The following is a 21,496-nucleotide window of genomic DNA, read 5'->3' on the forward strand; positions in this document are numbered from 1 at the left end:
TTTTGAAAAATTCAGGTCACTTTTATCTCAAGGCACCAATATGCAATACAGGTGAGTCGCACCATACTGTGTAAACAAGTCGTTAACTTGTCGAATGTTGAGTGATTTAAAGCTGATATTTTCCACCACATTTCAAAGCCATGACGGTCGCTCCTTGCCAAGATGTCTGTCATCCATTCAAGAGGGTTCAAAAACACACATGCATACAGAGAATAAGCCATTGCTGCACGACTGTAAGTGCATTCCTTGCAGTCACGACTGTAGTCAAGTGTCAGATCCCGCCCAGTGCGCACATACACACAATAACAGAGTGTACAGATGTGGAATGCTACCGATGACAGACACGCTTAAGTGCACGATTTACATGCTCACAACACAAGCATCTTATCCTGGAGGAGAAAGAAAACAACGTTAGTGACAAGAGCAAATTGAACCACCCTTCGTCACAGGGGGATTTTAGGACTCACTCCGAGTAGGTGAAAATCTGAGATACAACAAATAAAAACTGCACAGTTTCATTTAATAATTAAAATCGGATCTGCTAATGCAATAGTTAATGAACTTTGAAACATCCGCCGCTGCAAGTAACACACATGGAGCATCTATACAGAGTGTACAGAAATATCACCAGGAATTATTTTCCCTGCTCTGCGGGAATTATCTTTTCTGTCGCTTCTTCTTCCGCTTATTTACATCGCATCTTTGCCGGTAAACGTAAAGGCTGCCCGGTATTTTGCGGCTCAACTAAAGGTGCACAACTCTGAATTTGGATTTGCCTGTACAAATAAAAACAAAACAAAAACACAAAAAAACAATCACTTAATCTGCGATATAGTTGCGGTTCAATGCACATTTGCAGGAAAGGCACACAGGGTCAAGTAAAAACAAAAACACAATTTCAGAAGTAAATGTATTTCTCAAATCACCATGCAATTGAATTGTCATAATTAATGTAGTCACTGAGATTCTTTTAGAAATGTATAGCCCTTCATGAAATATAACATTCAATATTACGTACATTAGCGATTGACTCCATCGACCATGTGATGGGAGATACCAACGTTTGCAATTGTGACCCTGTCAAATAATATGTAACAGCATAAAGACTGGAGCGAGATTGACAGTGCGATTTCAGCATGGTTACAGTGCAGCCACTCCAGCAGGAGACAAAAAGTTGCTCCACGTAAAAGGCAACTTGTGCGTCCGACAGCTATTTGGTTATGCGCCCAAGTCATGTAAAAAGCTCGCAAACGCTATAAAAAGCAGCATTACTTCAAAGACCTGCGAGTAACTATACAAACAAGATTAAGAAAAAAAAAAGGAAAAAAAACCACCTGAAAGTAGAGCTTTGCGAAGAAAAGTATCTGGACCGCGTCATCTTTGGCATATTACACACACACTGCAAAGACAGCGTATGAAACCCAATTTGCGATATGAGCTGCTGGGAGTAATTGCAGAGCGCTTCCCATCAGTGATGAGTCTTGATGGGACACGCAGTGCGCATCCTGAGCCCTGGGAAGAGAAACAGGATGACGTATTTAAAACCAGCTTACATGTTCGTGCGTGTGTGAATGATGTTGCATCTCTAAGTCAATTGTCTCCTCTCTTGTGTGTGCGCGGGTGATTCAACAGGATTGGAACTGGTCCAGAATCGAGCAGAGACTGATGTAGAGTGAGTGAAACATGATGGAAAAGATCAATAATGTTCCCGGGGCCCAAAACAACCTTTCAGCTGATGTGTTTTGAGAAGGACAAATGCCTCAACTGACTCACTCTTTTAGAGCATTCTTGGTCATCGTGGCCAGTTCCCGTAAGAAGAATGAATACATTTAAGTCCCATTTCTACCAAGTACACAAAAAGTTATGGAGAACAGGATATTAAACTAGGTACTGATGTACCATGTTGCATTTGGATTCTTTGTTTCATTCATTTACAGTATGGTGCGATGTGCTATTTAGACAGCGATGACCATCTGTTTGTTTGTTTTTTTTACCAAATGGTGGAAAAACTACCTTGGGGTGGGCACATTTTGTGCGTTTAAGGCTCACATTTGAGATTTAAAATAGATGTCAAATTACAAAATTATAAACCGGTGGACTGGATTAGAGACTGTCCGAGTTTACCATTCTTAACCCCACTGCAGAAACTGAACAATATCGACCATTTGGTCGCAAATGAGAGAAATAGGACCTACGTAAAATTAGCAAACATCTTCTTGTTGAGGATCTTGACGTGCTCAAAAGAGCCCTGTGATCTCCTCAGTGAGCGGGTCCAGGTCAATGTCGTAGAAACAGGGTCGCGTCGGCAGGCCGGGCATGGTGCTCATCTGAATGGAAGAAAAGGCACACAAGGACAAAGTCAAGGCCCGGGACCAGATCAGGCATGCCTTTTTGAGGATGACAAGCCAAATACTGCCCATCTTCCAACAATGCAGCTTCATAGCAAGAGTTTTAAACTGGCATGCCAGCAGTCCAGACCTGTCACCCATTGAAAAGAACCTTGAGGATAAGCGGTATGGATAACAAATGGATGGATGGTGTGCAGCGAATTGAAATTGAGAGAAGAGGATTTTATCAGGGTGTATAAATCAGACCTAAAAAAAAGGTTTATCTGGGAGCAGGGGTCAGTGCTTCTTGAAAGATATAATAAAAGCACAACTGATGGCAGGAATTCATCAATAGGCAGTATTACAATTTTGATAATAGCCGTAGCTTTAAATTAGCATTGTCCCCACAACACGCTGTATCCACCAAATGAGCAGCTCCCCAAGACTTTCTATCCAAACTTACAGGTTCAATGACTATAATTTCGAGTTAACTCCGCACCATAGAGCAGTGTGGAAAATGACAACCTTCACTTTAGGCATCATGAATTCAGACAGTCAATGGTGCCTTTGTCCTAACAGCTTGCTAAAAACAAAGGAAGAAAAAAACCACAACCTAATAATTCCTTCAGAATTTGGCAATGTTCAGAGATTTTATCACCAATTAAATCATTTATTGTAACTCACGATGAGGAGGCGGACATAACAAGGTCATGTGGATTTATTGAATAAGAGGGGAAACATTTTAAGAGGGCAGAATTGAATTCGGGACATGAGAGGAGACACATTGGAACTTTGACTGATATGAACAGTATTACGTTTAGTGCAATCACTTCTAATGAAGCCTATGTGTGAAAGGTAAATAACCACAACATGACACACTTGGCAGACAAGTCAACGACAGAGCTTTCAAGCTATTTTGGGCTAACAAGAGCAGTATATTAATGGTGTGGAAACTAAAATGACCCTCCTGTGGTTATTACAGTTTTGGAGAAAGACAGAACGTCACAAACACCCGGTTTTATTTTAATACCCAAAAAGTTATTTGGTGGACAATTTTACACAATGCTCCTGATTGGAGGCCAAGGTTTGTCTCCTAAAAGTCCTGCCCCCAAAAACCGTTTGACCCAGCGGACAAGAAAACGATTTGGCAGCATTCTTTGCATGCCTGCTTGCCTGTGACCCAAGGGCAAATTTACAAGACCATTAGTGGAGCTCAGGCGGGAGGAAGTGACCAGGCAATTTCCTGCGCGGGGAAAGGAAAGGCGGCACTGCAAGTAAACAAAACCGGGGGGAGTACTTGCGGCAAGCTCCGAGCCCACTTCTGACGACTGAGGTCATCATGACTCTACAAGGCACACATGACTCAACGTGTGAGCGGACTTGATGGAATTCAATAGTCGCATTACATCCTTATCTAGTGGCTGCCACTAAGTCATGTAACAATGCGGAAACCACTTCCACCCAAGGGCCTCCCTTTGACACCCGAGTTAGCTGAGTAGCCATGATGTCCGAAGAAAGATGACCGCCGCTATTCGCAAAGACTGAAAGTCCACATACTTTTTTTTTTGTTTTATTTGACAAAATCTCCCAATTTTTCAAAAAGCACCGATACACATGAAGGGGGAAGCCAAGTCAAACATTTTCTTTACAATCTGTTCCATGCGGCCCAACCAGTCTAAGCACATAATTCAGATTAATTATCATTGTGTGGGATATGAATCAAAGAAGCAAAATTCACCCAATGTTATCCATCTCAAGCTGAGGCCTGATTGGTCGTTACCTGAGCTCTGAATAACTGTGATGTCACTTTCAGTGAATTATTTTTCATTATTTTTTTCTGTATGTATAATTTTTTTGTGTCATATTTTACTCATTTGGCTTTTTTTTTTCAAACTGTTTGTAAAGCAAGTCGATGGAATGTCTGACTTTTGTACTATATACTGTACTGTATCATAACTGTCAATTTTAAAAAATGTATTTAAAAAAATAAAATCTGATGGTTTAAATAAACATTGTTAACCTAATTGAAGTTTCATGGTCCAGCACTACTTTTAGTGAAGGCTTTGGCAGCCTAAATTGGGGGAAGAAAAAAAAAGGTGTTGTACAACATGATCATCTCTCCATTTCTCAATCTGAAAAGAGAAAACACAAGATGGCAATTGGAGACAAGTGTAGCTCTCTGCTTCTCACGTCTGAGAAAAAAACAGCACAAAGCCAAAGTCGGATACTCAGCTTGACCACATAAGTCGCCGTATTATACTAAAAAACACAGCGTGCCTTTGTCTGCGACTATCCCCGAGGGTTTCGAACTCACGCTATTTGTGGACAATATCCTCTCCAAATCACAGTAGCTCACGAAAGGAATGAGGGGATTATAGAATTGAATTCCAACGCAAACAAACTTATAAAATCATCAGACAATTACAGAGAGTGTCAGATGACCGAAAGGGTGAGTCGGTGGAATGTTGGGGAAAATTTTTTTTGGGCCCCTGACATCAACAAATTGCTTGTGTTGGATCAACATATGGATTGCATGGCATCGTCGACACTAACAGTAATAAATACTGAAGAAATTGCAGTAAAAGGTGCACTTAAAATGCAGGTCTGCTGTGAAGACGGCAACATTTACTGCACTTGTGGGCTTTTGCGCCACAAAAAAATGCGATCAAATATTCCGCTGGACAAAAATAAAATTCATTCAGATCAACTTTGATCTCAAGTGGATTCTTTCCTCAAGGCCAACCTTCAAATATATTGAGTCGTTCGATGTTAACCAAGCGGTGAGCATGAGAAATCTGCTCGAGGAGGAGGTTTTTTGATAAATCTGAGCTGTTTCGGGTTGAACGGTGCCGGGTGGAGGCCACGGGATATGAACTCTTCAGGGTTCCATTGTTCTGCGTTTCACCCCTCCCTCACATTTCAGAAGAATGACATCAGTCCCTTTCCTGATTCTTAACCCTGAAAAGACCCCTTTAACCCTTTTTTCCCAGGACTAAATGTCCCCCTGGTCTCACGGTCACCCCCCCCCCCCCACCACCACCACCAGACCCGGATTGCTCGGATATTTCCCCGTCTAGGAGTCAGTGGGGACTAAACGAGCGGGTTCCCACCACTCCTGCCACCAAACAGCCTGTGGCTATGTTTGTGGGCATGAAGACTCTGCAGCAAAAAAGTGACAATATGTCACTTACGAAGTTATTTTTGGGATGACCGCATTCTGACTACTATTTGAATGTTGGACTTCATTCACCGAGGATCACGGAACGCAACAAACTGGTTTGCGGCGTGCTTTAAGAATGTCATCGTGTGGCTCAAAGCGCGCTTGTTTACCGCTGTCTGGGTGAAAAATCAACGGGAGACCATGTAAACAAATAAAAAACAAACAAACAATTGTAATTCTACTCCTCTATGTTTGATGAGAAAAATGTGCCTCTCCTTTCCCACATCCAAGGACATTTTCCATCCAGTCCCCTTCAAAAGTACTTCGTTTTTATCATCTACTGAAGACATTGGGGTTTTCTGATCAAAAGACGAATATCACAACCAAAGCATCACCAGATATTCAACGTTATTTACTTAAGTCCATTCCAATGCTTTTTGCTCACTGGAAAAGTGGGTGGCCTCAAACAAAAAAGGTGCTCTGTCTTGAGTTGTTCAACATTCCTAGACGTAAATACCATGAAATAAAAGCTGGAATTCTCAACTTTTGCGTTATATTTATCTTGACCGGGAGCCAAAATGTCTTCAGTTTACAAGAAAAACAAAGGAACTGACCTTGCCATTCCAATACTTTTAGAAGGGGCTATAAACCTCCACTAAAAATACTGGTTGATAAAACACTGGGTATAAACACACAAATACGAGTCTTTTTCCACACAAATACTTCCTTGAATTATGACCGGGGACGACTATTTTGCTGGATCTCTGTGTTAAAGTGACTTATTGATCTAATAAATACTTCAAAGAACTTCTACGAGACTGTGTTTTGGTTGCGAGTCACAGTTCAAGGGTCGCCAATGGACCAGTGACTCCACGAGGCCGCGGCAGATGAAAGGCAAGAGCCGATTAGACGCCACATCGAGACACCGCCACCCCTTCCCAGCGTGCCCTGGTGTCTGACGTCTCGTCATTGCGCCAATCAAAGCCCGGCCCTCGGGGGCATCGTGGTGAAACGACAGGATGTGAAATGTTGAGGGAACCCGGCTCCCTTTATGCTCGACCCCGTTACCGACCGAGAGGTTTGCATCTCAGTCAAACTCATTTCACATTGTGGGCCACATACGGACTCGGTAGATGTCAAGTGGGCCGGACCATTAATGTTATCTTATGCTCTGCTATAAATAACCAAAAATATCATGTCTTTCCTTTGTTTTGGTATCAAGACGCATTGATACTGTCTGATGTGTTGGGTCTGTCTCAGTGACAGACTGAGACTACTGTTTTCTTCTCAGATCAAAACAATGTTATCTTCTACTCTGATCAAAACAATGTGCCCCCTAGTGGAAAATCCATGAAGTGCATTTTATAAAAAATATACATTCCGTGTCTTTAATGCATTTTTTCACTTTTAAATTATTCTCCGGGCCTGACCGAACTTCCTTGGGGCCGTTCCGGCCCGCGTGCCGTATGTTTGACAATGCCTTATCGTGTTATCAAGTGACAGGGTGCATGAAAGGTTTCAAATTGGATGAAATGGATTCAATCACATTTGTGCATTGTGAAATCGCAATCTCCTACATACCGTTCCCACGAGGGGATAGATGAAGCCAGCGCCGATGCTGGCGCGAACATCTCGGATTGGCAAAATGAACCCAGTGGGGGCGCCTTTCTTGTCCGGCATGTGGGACAGGGAAAGGTGAGTCTTGGCCATGCAGATTGGTAAAGAACCATAGCCCTTTTTTTGGGGGGGGGGGTAAAGAAAATTAGACTACAATAGTTGAAATCCATTTCAGACAAATAAGGGCAATCTCACCTGCTGATCATAGTCATTTATTTTGTCCACAGCCTCCGAGGACAGCTCAATGTCATCAGCTCCATACACCTTTTGGGCGATGGTTCGAATCTTTTCCACTATTGGCATCTATCACACCCAGGAAAAACAAAAGAGAGGATGTGGGGAGCAATTTGATTGCGTGAATATGCATTCAGGGGACGAGAGAGGTAGAAAGCAATGTTACAGTACTGCATGGTGTGAAAGAAGCATAGCCGAGTTCGACCCACAGGAAAGACATTGTTTCACTTTCAAATTGTCCAAATCCTCTGAATTTTCAGCCTCTCAACAGGAAATACCCTGAGATGTCTGCGGTCCTCCATGAAAGCAGATAGATTATTTTAGTGTTTCATCAACATAAGACATTTGCAAACATCGGCGTTGGACTGTGGAAAACAACGATCAACTTCTTTTTTAATCTAATTTCTGACAGTGAGGTCAATGACCAACATAAAATCGAAAACATCGACAAAATAACATTTATTCCAAAAATATATATTTTTTAAAAATCAGAAGTTGTGCAAGATGAACATCACATTCTGGTTGGTAATCAAATCAGTCTTTGTATGAAAGTACAGTATTGTACTCCTGTTGTAGGATGCTTGGCGAGCATGCAGATGCATCCTGGAGAATGGGCGGAGACAGGATCATAACAGGATCAGTTAATTGGAGTCACAAATTCCCAGGGACACTAACTCAAAACAGCTGACCCCCCAAATACCCCCCACCTCTCTTCCTCCTCCCACATCAGTATTCTCCGACTCAGACGCCACCCCTCCCAAAAAAAAAAAAAAATCCAAACAGGCAGAGATGATTAGAGGTGTAGGCATCTACGGAATGAGAGTGAGTGGGAGCTGCGAAACCTTCCGTGGGAATAAATTGAGACCCTACCACAGTCTCACCTCAATGTCGTAGAGGAACCGGAAGTCGCCGGCTCTGCCGCTGGCAGCTTTCACGGCCTGGGCGAGTTCCACAGCACCTCGCCCTCCCTGCGCCCAGTGGTGGCACGGCACCGCATCGGACGCCCCGCACTCTTTGGCGATCTGACACACGAGCTCTATCTCGGGCTGGGTGTCTGTCCTGAAAAATAGCAGCGTTCTGTAGCCATGACAAAAAATGGCTAAAAAGTAGTGAAGGAATGATTCTTTTACTTGAAGACATTTAGCGCTACCACGACCGGAACTCCAAACAGATGAGCGATCTCTATCTGCTTTCTCAGGTTGCTGAGGCAGCCGTGTTTAACAAGAGTGAGATTCTGCAAAGAAAAAGAAACAGAAATGATCAACGAAGTGTCGTGAAAGTGCATATTGTAAAACGGCCGGCTGAAGTTGACATGCAAAGTCATTTCACAAGATCCCCCCCCTTTTTTTTTTTTAAACTTACGTTTTCAATCAATAAATAAATAAAAAATGAGATTTAAAAAAATGCTGTTGCAAGAAAAATGTTGTAATTTTAAATGGACTAAGCCAAGAAATAACATGCAGAAGCACATTAGCTCGATCAGCTAAGCGGAAGTGCTGGATAAATATTTAACGATACTGCATGTCTTCTGTATTGCTCAAATTTCACAAAACATTCATTTTTTTCCCCCTCATACAATACAACCATTATACAAATCTTTTGTTTTACTCTCGACACAGTTAAAACAAAAATCCGTACTTCCAATGTATATTCGGAAAAAAATGACGATTCGAGAAGTGTTTCAACGTTATTCTCAGACCAGTGTGAATGAATTTCTCAAACATTATAACCACCCTAATCATCATATTTTCTTTTCAGTGTGGCCCTAAAAAATCCTTCCACCATCCTACTAATAACATCTAACGACACATTTTAGAAATATTTATGACATGTGGGAGTCTGGCTTAGACTGCCAAGCACATGAACCGAACATTGTTACACCCACTTTTGACCGCAGCGTGTGCACGCGTGTGCAGCCATCCTAGCAGAGCCACACCTGGTCTCATAAATTCATTTCACCAGCTCTGTTTTGCCCCAACTACTTCTGGTTCTTGTTACAGGTTTGACAATTCAACAACGCCGCTACATTATTTAGTCAGCTGAATCTGCCCTGGAGCGTGCTTAATCCAAGCCAGATATGAGGATAACACCTCCTCCGCGTTACGGGAAAAACCACATTCAAAGTTGGTTTCAGCTGTCAGTCAAGTCGCGACTCTTTATCGCATTAGCGGGCAAAATGAATGGATAAGGTGTCAGCGTGAAAAGAGGTGGATGCCATGAAGTGTCAAGAAAGGCAAACCCCCCTCCAAAAAAAAGGCCAAATTACCGTATTTTCCGCACTATAAGGCACTTCAGAGTATAAAGCGTACCTTCAATGAATGGCCTATTTTAAACTGTTTTCATATATAGGATGCGCCGCATTATAAGGCACATAGAAAACAAGTTAAAAAAGTGGCTGTGGTTGCATTATGTGTCCACTGGATGGAGCTACGCTAAAGGAAATACAATACAATGCAGCTTTATTTCTATCGAGCCTTCACAACCGCTGCAGCTGGAACAAAGCGCTTTCCAAAACATTTAAAATACTAGTTCCAAGAAATCAGAATATTGTTCCATATATAAGGCGCAACAGATTATAAAGCGCACTGTCGGCTTTTGAGAATATTGAATGCTTTTGTGTGCATCATATGAAGTGGAAACTACAGTAAGTCAGATTTCATTTTTTTTAGTTATGTGATACAGTTGAAATGCAACTCTTGCCACTTGAATTAAAAGCTGTTTTAAACTGTGCGTGTGTGCAAATGTCACGGGTTCATCAAAAAGAAAGCCAACTTGCAGCTGGGCTGCCAAACTACGTTACAGAAAGAAGTAAATGACTGATTCGTAATTGAAGTCTTGCCTTGCCTAACAAATTTAAAGAGCTTTAATTGGGCTGCAGGCATCCTGACCGTGGCCTAAATGGAATTAACAAGTGCCTACAAATACTTTTCTGCTTATTTACGTGTCACAAAGAGAGGAGATTGGAAAAAAAAAATGAAAGTGTCTCATACCTCGTCGATGTATTCTCGTGGAAGCGGCACGCCGGTGGATACCTGAAAACAAAAATAATCACATTTGTTATGAATTTGGGAGACATTTTGAAAGGTTTGGGTCAAATCATGACTTTCAAATTACTCAGAAACACAATGCGAAACGAAAGGAGCTTGTTATATACCGTTAAATCGTGAATAAGACGCACGCACGTATAACACGTATGCTTTCCGATCAGAGTGAATAATATGAATGAATAAAGATTCAAAACATACCAAGATATCGTAAATGCTTTTCAATCCAGATTAAAAACTGTTTTTTTCCCCATAAATAGGATTAAGGTTTTATAATATTTTTAAAATCACATTTTGGAAAATCTTGTTCCTTTCTGCATTTTTTGTGATTTTGGTAAGGAATTTTTTTTCTTTACTTTTAAATCTCTTTAACTCGGTTTGCTGCTGCTTAGCAATGTCATACTTTAAATTACAATTCGCTTCTTCCGACCGGACAACTGTGGCGCAAAAATATAATTTGGTGTTTGCGTAACTTCAAATGACATGCCCGCTAAAAATGCTGTTGACAAAATGCCAGCGGGCAAAATGACACAATGGTGGTTTCTCGGTCTTATCATGACAGTGGGTTGACGGGGACTTACATGGGGGCCTCCGCCGTGCATCTTCAGAGCCCGAACGGTCGCAACTAGCACCACCACATTGGGCCTCAAGCCCGAAGTCCGGCATTTAATATTGAAGAACTTCTCCATCCCGATGTCCGCTCCAAAGCCAGCTTCGGTCACTGCAATGAGGCGCATGGTTTTAGCCACAGGAGCTCGTAGACGTTGCTGGTTGATCATCTGGCCCACGATCGGGGAAATATTTGTAGCTTGGTTTTGAAATATATCTTTGTGACAGCAGTTCTTGGGATTTTTTTGGATACATCGCATATCGTATGCCTGTGAGTATTGTCCCAACTACAATTTGATGTATTATTTTACAATGTTTTAATGTGTTTAGAGTGTGCAGGAGAGGGGAAAACTATCTATAAAAAGTTGTTTTTTTCCTTTGGTGTTTATGTGCAGTCAGTGATGTTTCACTGCGCCGTCTGAAAGAGTCACAGGGCCTTCCCTCTGGTAAGGATGCCCTTACCCTCCCGCCTTTTGAACCGGGCCAAGGAAAGCAAACATTGTACTCCACCTGGCATGGCGCCCTTGTTGAGATAAGCTTTCCTGGCTCAACATGCATGCGCGTGCGCATGATAATGCTTGAACAACACTTGCTTGTTTGAGCTAATCTTGAACGAGTCCAGAGATATATTTCAAAGCTATAACCAGTTCAATAGATGCTTGAGCAGGCCACGCCCATTTTCCCATTAATGGACTTTTCTCAGATAAGCTGAAAAGCAGAAAAAGCGGGAAGAGGCACTTTCACAAAAAAATCATTTCCAAAATCTACTGATGAGCTTTCGGACAGTCAAAGTACAACACGAATCAGCCGCGGTGCTTGGCATCAGTTTTAAAGAAGCATGAACTGAAAGGATCAAGAAAATAAGCAAATTGTTGCGTGCAGTTACCATTTGGTGCCTTGATGGGCTCTTTGTGACCACCGGACAAGACGGAAAGCCAATTTATCATGACTTGCTGCGGGTCACAGGAATAGCTAATTGATCTTCCCACGTACAAGCTGAGTGAATTATTTTGTTTTTGAGCCATGAAATGATAAACGGCTCCATTCTCCTGTTATGACGAGGCATCAAAACCACACCGACTTTCTAAATGTCACCAAGTACGGCATTCGGCATGTGGGGGTGCGAGCGTAATGAGCAAACGGCTAACCCGGTTAACATTTCAAATCGAATGAATGTGATCGCGCTGACGTGAATGGGACGCATGCTAGGAAACGCGGCAAGTAACTCGGCGTGATTTGGTTAGGCGGCAGCGGGTTGGTCTCATGGTGAGCGGGTTAGCAGTCCCTTCAACTTGCATTGCTGCGCTTCCTCCCACCTTCCCAAAAGATAGCTTTGAGATTCATTGAAGCTTGAATTGAACATAAGTGAGTTGTTTTCGTCTTTGTCAATGTTATGCGCAAGCTCTTGCAAATTTCCGTCTCTGGGTGACGACCTTGAGCCATCCCCACAGACAGGATGGACATGACGGCGGATGCCATGCGGAGGGGGGAAAAAAAAGAACAAGCAACTAGCAACATCTACTTCCTGTTAGGCCAGTTTTCCATCATAAAATGTTAGCTTGCTGTATCGCGGTTCATCATTCGGTCATTGATTGGACTGGAAGACATTACAGCCGATCACAAAATAGATCAAATATATAGTAGAGGGAAGATCCAGGTCAATACTAAAAATGTAACAAACAGCGAGAATGAGGGATTTCAGCTGACAGAGCGACTTCATTTAAGGTCGAGGTGACTTGAAAAATGATAACACAGAGCCCAATGAAGCGCGGCCATGAATTTGAGCACCCCCCGCCAACCCGGCCCTCATGCGTCCTTCAGCGAGTTCAACAAGAGTTCATTTTTCAACTCAGCTTTACAGGTTTACGCTAAAACAACACCAACAAAAATCTTTACCTGCATTTTAGTCGCCGTTTGTTTATTTTTGTGGCAGGGTAGATTTGGTGCCTGTCAAAGAACTTTTAAATACCGCAGAAAATCTGGATAAAAGCTGTAGATTAACAATTTTTCTAGATTGAAGTGGCAATTTCTTAAAAACTTAGATAATTTACTCTTATTTAAAAGAAACAAAAGACGCGTGGGACATCTGAAAGACGTTCATCTGCACTCCTTGAGTTTAATTTCATTTGAAATTTTGGATTCAATCATTCCGTCTGATTCGGTTCATCTCATTTGACGTCATTGTCCTTGTGCTCCACACGCGTATGAAATGCTATTTTCCAAAAATTATCCATGAAAGAGAACAGCAAAACAATTCCTCCAAGTAGCCATTTTGACCGACTTCTTGATGTAATCGCTCTCCTTTTTTTCGGAAGAGTGTTCATCAGTTTATGAAGCGGTTTATGACCTGTTTAATGCTTTTGTCACAAGTGTCTTTCACAGTCAGGCGGTTTTTGTCGCAGTGTCCCACTATTGCACACCTCAGCAATTAGCTCCAAGGATTAAAGGAGGTGACTTGGGTAGGGGGCAGATTTTTGAAGTTGAGGCAGCAAGTTGATGGGAGCGGAAGGAAGTGCGTTTGCTCGGGGGTGGGGAGGTCATCATGCATCCCAGCTGCCGCTTTGGGGGACGACGGGCGGGAGGTTGAGTTCCTCGCATACCCGAGTGTCGAGTAACAATCCCGCAGACAGGTAGGGCTCGATTACGTCTTGCGTAATTTTCTCCAGACCCAAATATTCTCTTAAGTAAATGACCGAATGCGACGGCATGAAGTGCAGACGGCGGATGACCTTAAATGACACCCAAAAGCAGATTTTGTCGGTTTGTCAAGGGCTGCCCTTAATGCAGAACAGATTGACAAACAGATCCCTGTTGATGGCGGCGCTGCATCACTTTGGATATGAGAGCTGCACAGCTTTTGAGTAGAAAATAAAGATGAGGTGGCAGTCTGGGTTTGTCATGTCATTTATCAGGAAATAAATTGTTATTTTCTAAGAAGTTACTCTTTTATTTGATTGGTTCTGTGCTTAATTTATTATAGAAAACTCATCTTTGGGCCTTTAACGATCCGTCAAAAAGCTCAAAAACATTCAATAAAGGTTTGATTTGAGATTTCTGTGAGGAATCCCTTTCAGCAGTTTTCTCTAACCTTGCCATATTTTTCAGCAAATTATCAGAGGGCGTCCGACAAGGAAGGGAGGGAACGAGTGATGGAATACAAGTGTGGAAGGGGTTTTTTTCTGTTCCTTTTTAAAGAGATTTGCAGTGTTTTGAAACCCAACACTGATTACCTCATAACAGCTGACTGCCCGCCCGTGTTCAACGTGTTAAAAGTGTTGTTTACCTGTTATCGCGCACACAACGGAGCTTCGTGTATACATCTAAATCATTCGACAGTGGCCGAGAAGGCCCGCCAACCCGCATTCCAAACATCTTTCTGCTGCCAAAGTAAACGTAGACAACAAGAACAGATGAATAGATGGATAGATTTTTTTTTTTTAAATGGAAAGGCTCATGTACTCCTTGGTGTTGAAAGGATTAGCGTGGCTTACTCCAAAATTCCTGAGGGTCTTAAGATTATCAATTTACTTCCTTCCTCTTTCCTGTCTGTTTTCACGCAATATTCCCACCAATTTCCTAGAAAGCTTCACCGGATAACGATGCCAGAGTAGCAAAGAATGTGGGCCAAAGGCTGCGAGAGTAAGGAAGTAATTCCAAGTGTAAGTCGAGCGTGTATTTTAAAACGTGACTCCTTGTCTCCGTCATGAGTATGGGTAACACTTGATCTGTATGCGCAGGGGCGGTCTGCACTTACCCACAAAGCCGTCCCGTCCCACCAATTTCAAAGCCAGCTTGTCTGCGAGGACCGAAGAGTTGCCATGGGCGATGTTGGCGAAGGGCCCGGCGTGGACAAACACGGGTGAACCCTGCAACAATGGCGAGGGGGTATACAAGACACACAAGCGTTTAGTCGGACAGTGTAACCAACAGCAACTCACTCAGCTAGGTTGAAATTGGAAAAGGACCTTTTCTTTCACGCGACATCTTTCGAGGACAATGTTGGGGGATGAGTGTCTCAGTGTGGGCTGGCAGCACATACAGTGCATAAAATGGGGATTAAAAAAAAGTTCAAAGGGGTCTGACTAACAAAATGTGCTTGCTAGCAGGCTTGTTTTCTCCTCCTGATGAATGAACAAATGGATGGGAAACCCACAGCGTCCGGGTCATAAAAAGGCTTACGAGAGCCATCATGTTGCTCCGCGATAAATTTCAAGCTTGGAAACAACATTACTGATGCACAACCACCAGTAGGTGGCATCGGTGCTCCATTTTAGGTTTCAAATCAGCAGAGTTTGAGTCAACTGGGAGAGACTGCTGCATTTTAAAAACTTACCTATTCAATTTTTTTGTTGCTCAGGCCGAAGGAATAAAAACGAGAGCTTCGGTGTCATCTTGTTGGCATCCTGGTGCCAATGAATCAATGTTGAAGTTAGTTGAGGAGCTTCATTTAGACGAAAACCGTGCTTTGCCGCCATCCCGTGCCATCTGCATGCAGCACTTACTAATTCGAATGCCCTTCAAGTGGGCAACGAGAGCCAGTACCGTCCATCCCCCCCCCCCCCCCCCGTTTGACTGATGAGTGAACTTCATAACCCTGGTATAAAAAAAAACCTACAGTATATATCCTTGTATTGTGACGAGGATGTAGAAGGCTAAAACCAGCGATGTAATTTAATGATGACGATGATAAAGCTTTGTTGCCAAACTGTCTTGTACCATAGTGCGCACAATTCAACAAACACGAAGGAATTAAATCAGTTTGCGGCATACGAGGAACATGTGAAAGACAAATGGGGCTAAGCGATCCATTGTTAGACTGCGGGGAGGAAAAAGGAAGGATGGAGGAGGCCACACATGATTTTCGAAGCTTTTGTTTGCGTTCCCCTACCGCTGTTCACATCAACGCTTTCACGTCGGAGAAAGAGATCATCCCCTTCTTCACACATTTCGGACCAACGCTAACAACGTTGTGCATTGTTACATAGCCCCGACGCACGTCACCGCCGTGATTTTGCACCTGAACTTTGAATCGCTCCACTTGACCCTTTCCAACGTCCGCGCATGAATGAAAAGTGCCGTAATGGGAAGTGATGAAAGAAAAGTAGAAAGATGTCCAATATTCACCGGATGGATGTGAAGATTTTTGGGGGGGGGGGGGGGTATAAACGGAGGTCATGAACAAAACAGGAAGTTGGCCCATTTCACATGGGCATGTGTGTGTCTGTATTATTATATTTTTTTTTTGTTTGGAAAAAAAAAAAATCACAAGTATCGAGACCACAAAGGACCCGGGCAATCTGCACTGGATGAAAAATTCACACGGAGCGCGGAGGCCCCGCAGACCACGAAACCAGGTCCCTGACCAGAATCACAGGAAACGGCTCGAACAACACGACCACAGCGCTTCCTCCGAAAAAACAAGGGGGAAAAAAAAAAAAGTTATCTCTGCTGCGTGCCCTTTCCACTCCCCACAGCACCGCCAAAAACAGACAATGTGGGACATTCCAAACAAACAAAAAGATACCCGAAAACAACGCTGATTTCAGCCGCCCCACTGCAAACATTGTGTGGTGAACAATACGATGCAGCTTGAGCAAGACATTTTTTTTCTAAGGATGTTAAGTTCAAGGAATTCTGCCCTTGACGCGACAGAGGCTGGATGGCACATGTCTGTCAAGGAATGTCAGAAATAAGTGAGACTTTTCACACATTTCGGAAGTCACACCAGATGCCGACGTGGACCTTGTTGGGCATCCAATTAATCGATTGCAGGATGTGGTGACGCAAAGTCGCGGCAAGTTTTTGGGGGAACGGCACATAAATTCCGGTTCTTCTGTTATCGCCGTTTTGCAGGATCTGTGTGTCCAAACGAATCATGTAAGAATTTTCCAAACCATTCGTTTTATAGTCAAAACTCTCCAAAATACCAAGTAGACATTACAAGAAGTGTTTCTCTGCCCGCTATCAAAGAAATTTGAAGACATGTGTTGCAATGTGAGCAAGATTGGTCTTCTCCAAGCTGCCCAACTTGATCCTTAGATGGCGAGCCAGGAGGAGGAAAGAGTCCATACCTCAACTTTTAAGAGCTCTCTGTGGAGCGCTTGTCATTTGACTTGACAGCAGAGGCCGAGGGGAGCGAAGGCCTTTTAAATTCCCCGTTTATCCTCCTGAGATAGTCATCAGAGGAAGTTTAAGCCGAGAAGGGCGCGGTGTGTCTGAGATGAAGCGGCCGTGACGCACGGCGACTCACCTCAAGGGTTTGCATCAGAGTGGGCTTGATGGCGTCCTTCATAAGCACGGCCAGCGCCCCGCTCACTCCCTGACAGCAGACAGAAACATGAGTCTACTACAACACGAATACAAGATCTTAAAGCAATGTCTTAAGTGAACGGTCAAATTCTAGGAAAGAAAAAAGTTAGAATTGTCCAAGATGAAGAATTAAGATTCAAGGGTCAAACCACAACCTGATTAATGGCTTGATTTAAGAGGTGTCACTAGGCAATTATGTCATACGCAGTATTTCCACAGATCCTAAAGTGTGGGGTGGTAAGAGACTAATGTGATTTTATAGCGGAGCCTTCACTGCCCTTGAAATAACACATGCCACAGTCCTCCATGGGAAACCAGAGCCGGTTGACCTTGTCGGCTGGACATGCTGAGTTGTGCTTAAATGAGATGTTTTCTTTTACATTTTTTTAAGGTGGGGGAGGCTGGGGGGTTTGGATTTACCATGTTGTTTTGGCCAGTTCAACTGCAAATCAGGGACATCTGCATTCATTGTGAAAGCAGACCGTCACAAAGAAAGACTTAATCGTCGCAATTATAAACACACATGAATGAAACTCCCATTTTCCTGCAGGAATGCCGAGACGTAGCCGTGATAAAACTGAGTTCGTGGAGGGTGTGACTGTCTGTTCTCACACTGCGGGGATGCAAAGATCAAACACCCACCAGGTCCTCTGCGGTGACAGGCTGTCCGGAACGGCTGGTCCCCACCGCCATGCGCGCCAGTCTTTGTTTCATGTCTTCCAGGCCGTCTGCCAGAGCCAAGATAGCCATGATCTCGCTGGCCACCGCAATGTCGAAGCCTGTCTGGAGTGTGTGACAAAACCATGCACAATGTAAACTACAAGAAGAAAAAAAAGCCAATTAAGAGAGAGTTGAAATAAATTGTGATATTGACTTTGATAAATGCATGTTGTCGTGACATAACTGCTGGGGATGAAATGAGCAGCCCTTGGTTTTAAACAGACTAGATCATTTTTGTGTCATATTTATTTGCGAGTGGGGACGACCCGCTGGGAGGAGTACAGAAAACCCGAGCTGAAAATGTAAAATAACTTTTCACTACAGGGATCCACCGATGGATGGAATATTTATTTTCCCCACTCCCACCCTCACCCCCTCCCTCTGTTGGAAAACTCTCAGGGGCGAAATTGTATTTAGTGAAGGATGAACCAAAACGAAGGCGATAAACGTAAGCATGTGCTGAACCAGTTGAGAAGCTACGCTAGGTGTAAGTATGTGTGCGTGGATCATTTTTCGCCTTCTTCAAATATTTGCTTTGACTTTGGCTCGCTGGCTTCCTATTGGAGGAGAAATGTGCGGGATTTCATTAACTGTCCTCAACAAAGAGATATGAGGGGTTTTTTTCACAGCGTGTGAGAGTGGGTACTTGGGTAGTCACCAGCAAGCTGACCTATTCACACCCATAAAGAGCGCCAAAACAAAAACTTTTTTTTTTTTGCAGATTTTTGTCTCCGTTGTAAAGTTACACACTCAACAACAAAGTATTATAAAACAAAGTTTCTGCCTGGAATTCATATTTATCGTGGCACCAAAAGTTAAAAGTTATTTTAATTCAGATTTTTTTAAATTCATCAAAATATAAATCTGCCAAATATTGGAATTGGCCTCCTAAAAAATCCCTATCGTCGGGCCATGGTTAACATATAAGTGATCTTTTTTTTTTTGTGCGATCCCAAAAATGTTTTCATCTTTGTGCAATGATCATGCACTTAAAAAAATAATAATAATCAAACAAACAAACCTCTCTGATTTGTCCTTTTTCAGTGCTGGCCTGCCCGACGGTGATCTTCCTCAAAAAGCGGTCATTTGTATCAACCACTGCAAAACAAGGGAAAAGAAAGAGGGGTTGCACTTCCTGCAGTATTGTACTACTGAAAGACGCAAACACAGACACACCAGAAAAAACGTTAAAAAGGGGAGAGGGTTTATCTCCCGTGACACACTTAAAATTGCTTATAATGTTGCGGGGTTAAAAATGCTCTTTTCACCCCCATTCTCTCGGATGCTGGAGTTTTTACTGCCAGTTCTGGTGTTACACATATTAATTTTTTTTTTAAAAAACACACAAATATAGTTAACTTTAGTTCAGATTTTTATGGCAAGTGTTTTTGTCGTCTGTGTGCTTTTTAAAAAGGATGCCCGCTGGACTCTCACGGCCAACATAAAACCAACAACTTTTTTTTTTTTTTTTACCTCTCTGCCAGGTGATCTTGGAAGGGTCGAGGTCAAGACGGACAAAAGAACTAACTTCCTGGGGTGTGAGAGAGGCAGGGTCGCTTTTGTCGATGCCGAGACGCTGGAATGAAAAGAGACGAGATATGAGAACAGGACGCAAGTGCTTTGTTAAAAACGACTCAACTTTGTGTTCATCAGGACATTTGCGATCTTGAATAGAAAGAAACAGTACCGCTTCACCTTTTGGGGACAGTGCCATGAAATGACCATCACCTGATAAATATTTCACATTAGTCCAAACTTGATCTCTGTATAACTCTTAAATTCATATATATTGTCCTTACCAAGTAACCTACCAAGAATTATGATATTGTCAATGGTTTCACAATAAAATGAACCCCATATAAAACTCTGGGCTCATACGAACGAACTGTACTTGGGAGGATGGGAACAGCTGGAGAATTTGAAGACAGGATAACTGATCCCACTTACGCGCAGCCTGGCAACCTGGATGGGCGAAAATCTTCTCACTCCGCTGACTGACGGCACCAGTCGACTGTACAGACCCTTGGATTGGACAAACGAGACAAAAGCCAGTTCGTTTGAGGGAACGCGACGCTTTTGGGTGAAATGACTGTATCTTCATACCTTGTCCGACTGGGTGGCCTCGTGAAGCATCCTGGCGTCGATGGCTGCCGCCACCAAGTTGTTGGCAGCGGTGATGGCGTGTATGTCACCCGTCAGGTGGAGGTTGAACTAAAACGCAGACAGAGACCTAAATTCTCATTTTTGTTTCTTGGAAAGTGCACAACTTTATTTTCTCCAAAATTGTATTCTCTTTATTTTACCGGGTTTCTCTTGGCTGCACAGGTTTTATGTTCGATTTTGTGCAAGACATGAGCTTGCTTGTCTTATTTGGATGGCTGGAGCTTTGAAGATGAACTCCTTGCCTTGTGTCCCACTTCTCCATGTCAACCTTTTTGACTCTGTTACTTTGAAGATTTTTTTTTTCCAAGGGAACACTAATCCTGCTAAGGGAGGCTGTGTGTACGTGTGAGTGTGTGTGTGTTTTACCTCCTCCATTGGGATGACCTGAGCATATCCCCCTCCTGCAGCTCCCCCTAGACATGAGAAGAAAAAAAAAAAAGCACAGTCAGAGGCATACAACAAAACAGGGATGCACAAAGACGGAGTGCTGAGTACTGGACTCTGAATGAACTGCTCACTCCATGACACAAAAAGGCATTAGGGTATGAAATGACAGCTACATGCTGACAAGAGACACAAAAAAAAAACCCTGATACGTTCCAAAGTAGCAAATGTCCGTTGATGGCTTTGCCGAAAGAACACGTTAGTGTAGTCACGTGGATGGAAAGTTTTCTTGCCAACTATATCATTAAAATTTGATTTCTAATTTTACACCAAATAAGACCCATTGTTCACAATTGTAACAACATTGTAGCTGATTTTCCTCTAAAAAAAATAAAATAAAGTACATCTTTATTTATATAGTGGTTTCACGACCGCTGCTGCTGGAACAGAACGTTCAACTTAGAATAAGATCGAAAATCCGCCTTTGTGAAAGGCCCAAAATGCTTTAGTTTGTTTATAAAATTAACTTTGAGGGGGGGGGGGGAACATTTGCAGGTTTGGTCGCTAAAAGAATTCCTTCAAAATTGAGCCACCTAAAATCTGTTTCACTTCACGACATGAAATTTTGCAGGAATTTAGGAGGCATGCGAGTCATGAATAGACCTAAAACAAATTCTCAATCAGCCATACCTGAAAAGAACAGAGGAACTATGTCATTTGGGTTTAGAAGCAGCCATTTTAGGGTCAATTTGGTTCTTTTTAAGGATTTTTTTCCTAATAAGTAGCTCCCATGTTGCAGAAAAAAATTAATCCATGCAAAATATTGAAAACACTTCTCACTATGTAGTAGTGCAAACTACAGCGCTGTAACTATAGTGCGGTATCGCTAATTTCGTAGACTGGGTGCGGGTTTCGATCAGAGGTGTCAA

The 21,496-nt window shown here is 42.8% G+C and overlaps 1 protein-coding gene across 2 annotated transcripts in view; it reads right to left on the minus strand.

Annotated features, from left to right (window-relative positions):
- Nucleotides 1–21,496, minus strand: part of LOC147185678 (monofunctional C1-tetrahydrofolate synthase, mitochondrial-like) — a 27,006-nt gene continuing 5,510 nt past the window's right edge. For both annotated transcript variants that reach the window (XM_086104216.1, XM_086104215.1), the window contains exons 14-29: nt 20,550–20,596; nt 20,124–20,231; nt 19,968–20,042; nt 19,494–19,596; nt 19,042–19,118; nt 17,943–18,083; nt 17,242–17,310; nt 14,746–14,857; nt 10,964–11,103; nt 10,329–10,370; nt 8,469–8,572; nt 8,220–8,397; nt 7,300–7,407; nt 7,069–7,221; nt 2,196–2,327; nt 1–1,512 (exon numbers count right to left, since the gene is read on the minus strand). In XM_086104216.1, the coding sequence (XP_085960342.1) occupies nt 2,238–2,327; nt 7,069–7,221; nt 7,300–7,407; nt 8,220–8,397; nt 8,469–8,572; nt 10,329–10,370; nt 10,964–11,103; nt 14,746–14,857; nt 17,242–17,310; nt 17,943–18,083; nt 19,042–19,118; nt 19,494–19,596; nt 19,968–20,042; nt 20,124–20,231; nt 20,550–20,596 (1,547 nt within the window). In that variant the 3' untranslated portion in view covers nt 1–1,512; nt 2,196–2,237. The remainder of the gene's footprint in view (nt 1,513–2,195; nt 2,328–7,068; nt 7,222–7,299; nt 7,408–8,219; nt 8,398–8,468; nt 8,573–10,328; nt 10,371–10,963; nt 11,104–14,745; nt 14,858–17,241; nt 17,311–17,942; nt 18,084–19,041; nt 19,119–19,493; nt 19,597–19,967; nt 20,043–20,123; nt 20,232–20,549; nt 20,597–21,496) is intronic.

The sequence above is a fragment of the Hippocampus guttulatus genome, chromosome 23, assembly GCF_054856545.1.
Source record: "Hippocampus guttulatus isolate MCC_2025c chromosome 23, RoL_Hgut_1.0, whole genome shotgun sequence".
Lineage (NCBI taxonomy): Eukaryota > Metazoa > Chordata > Actinopteri > Syngnathiformes > Syngnathidae > Hippocampus > Hippocampus guttulatus.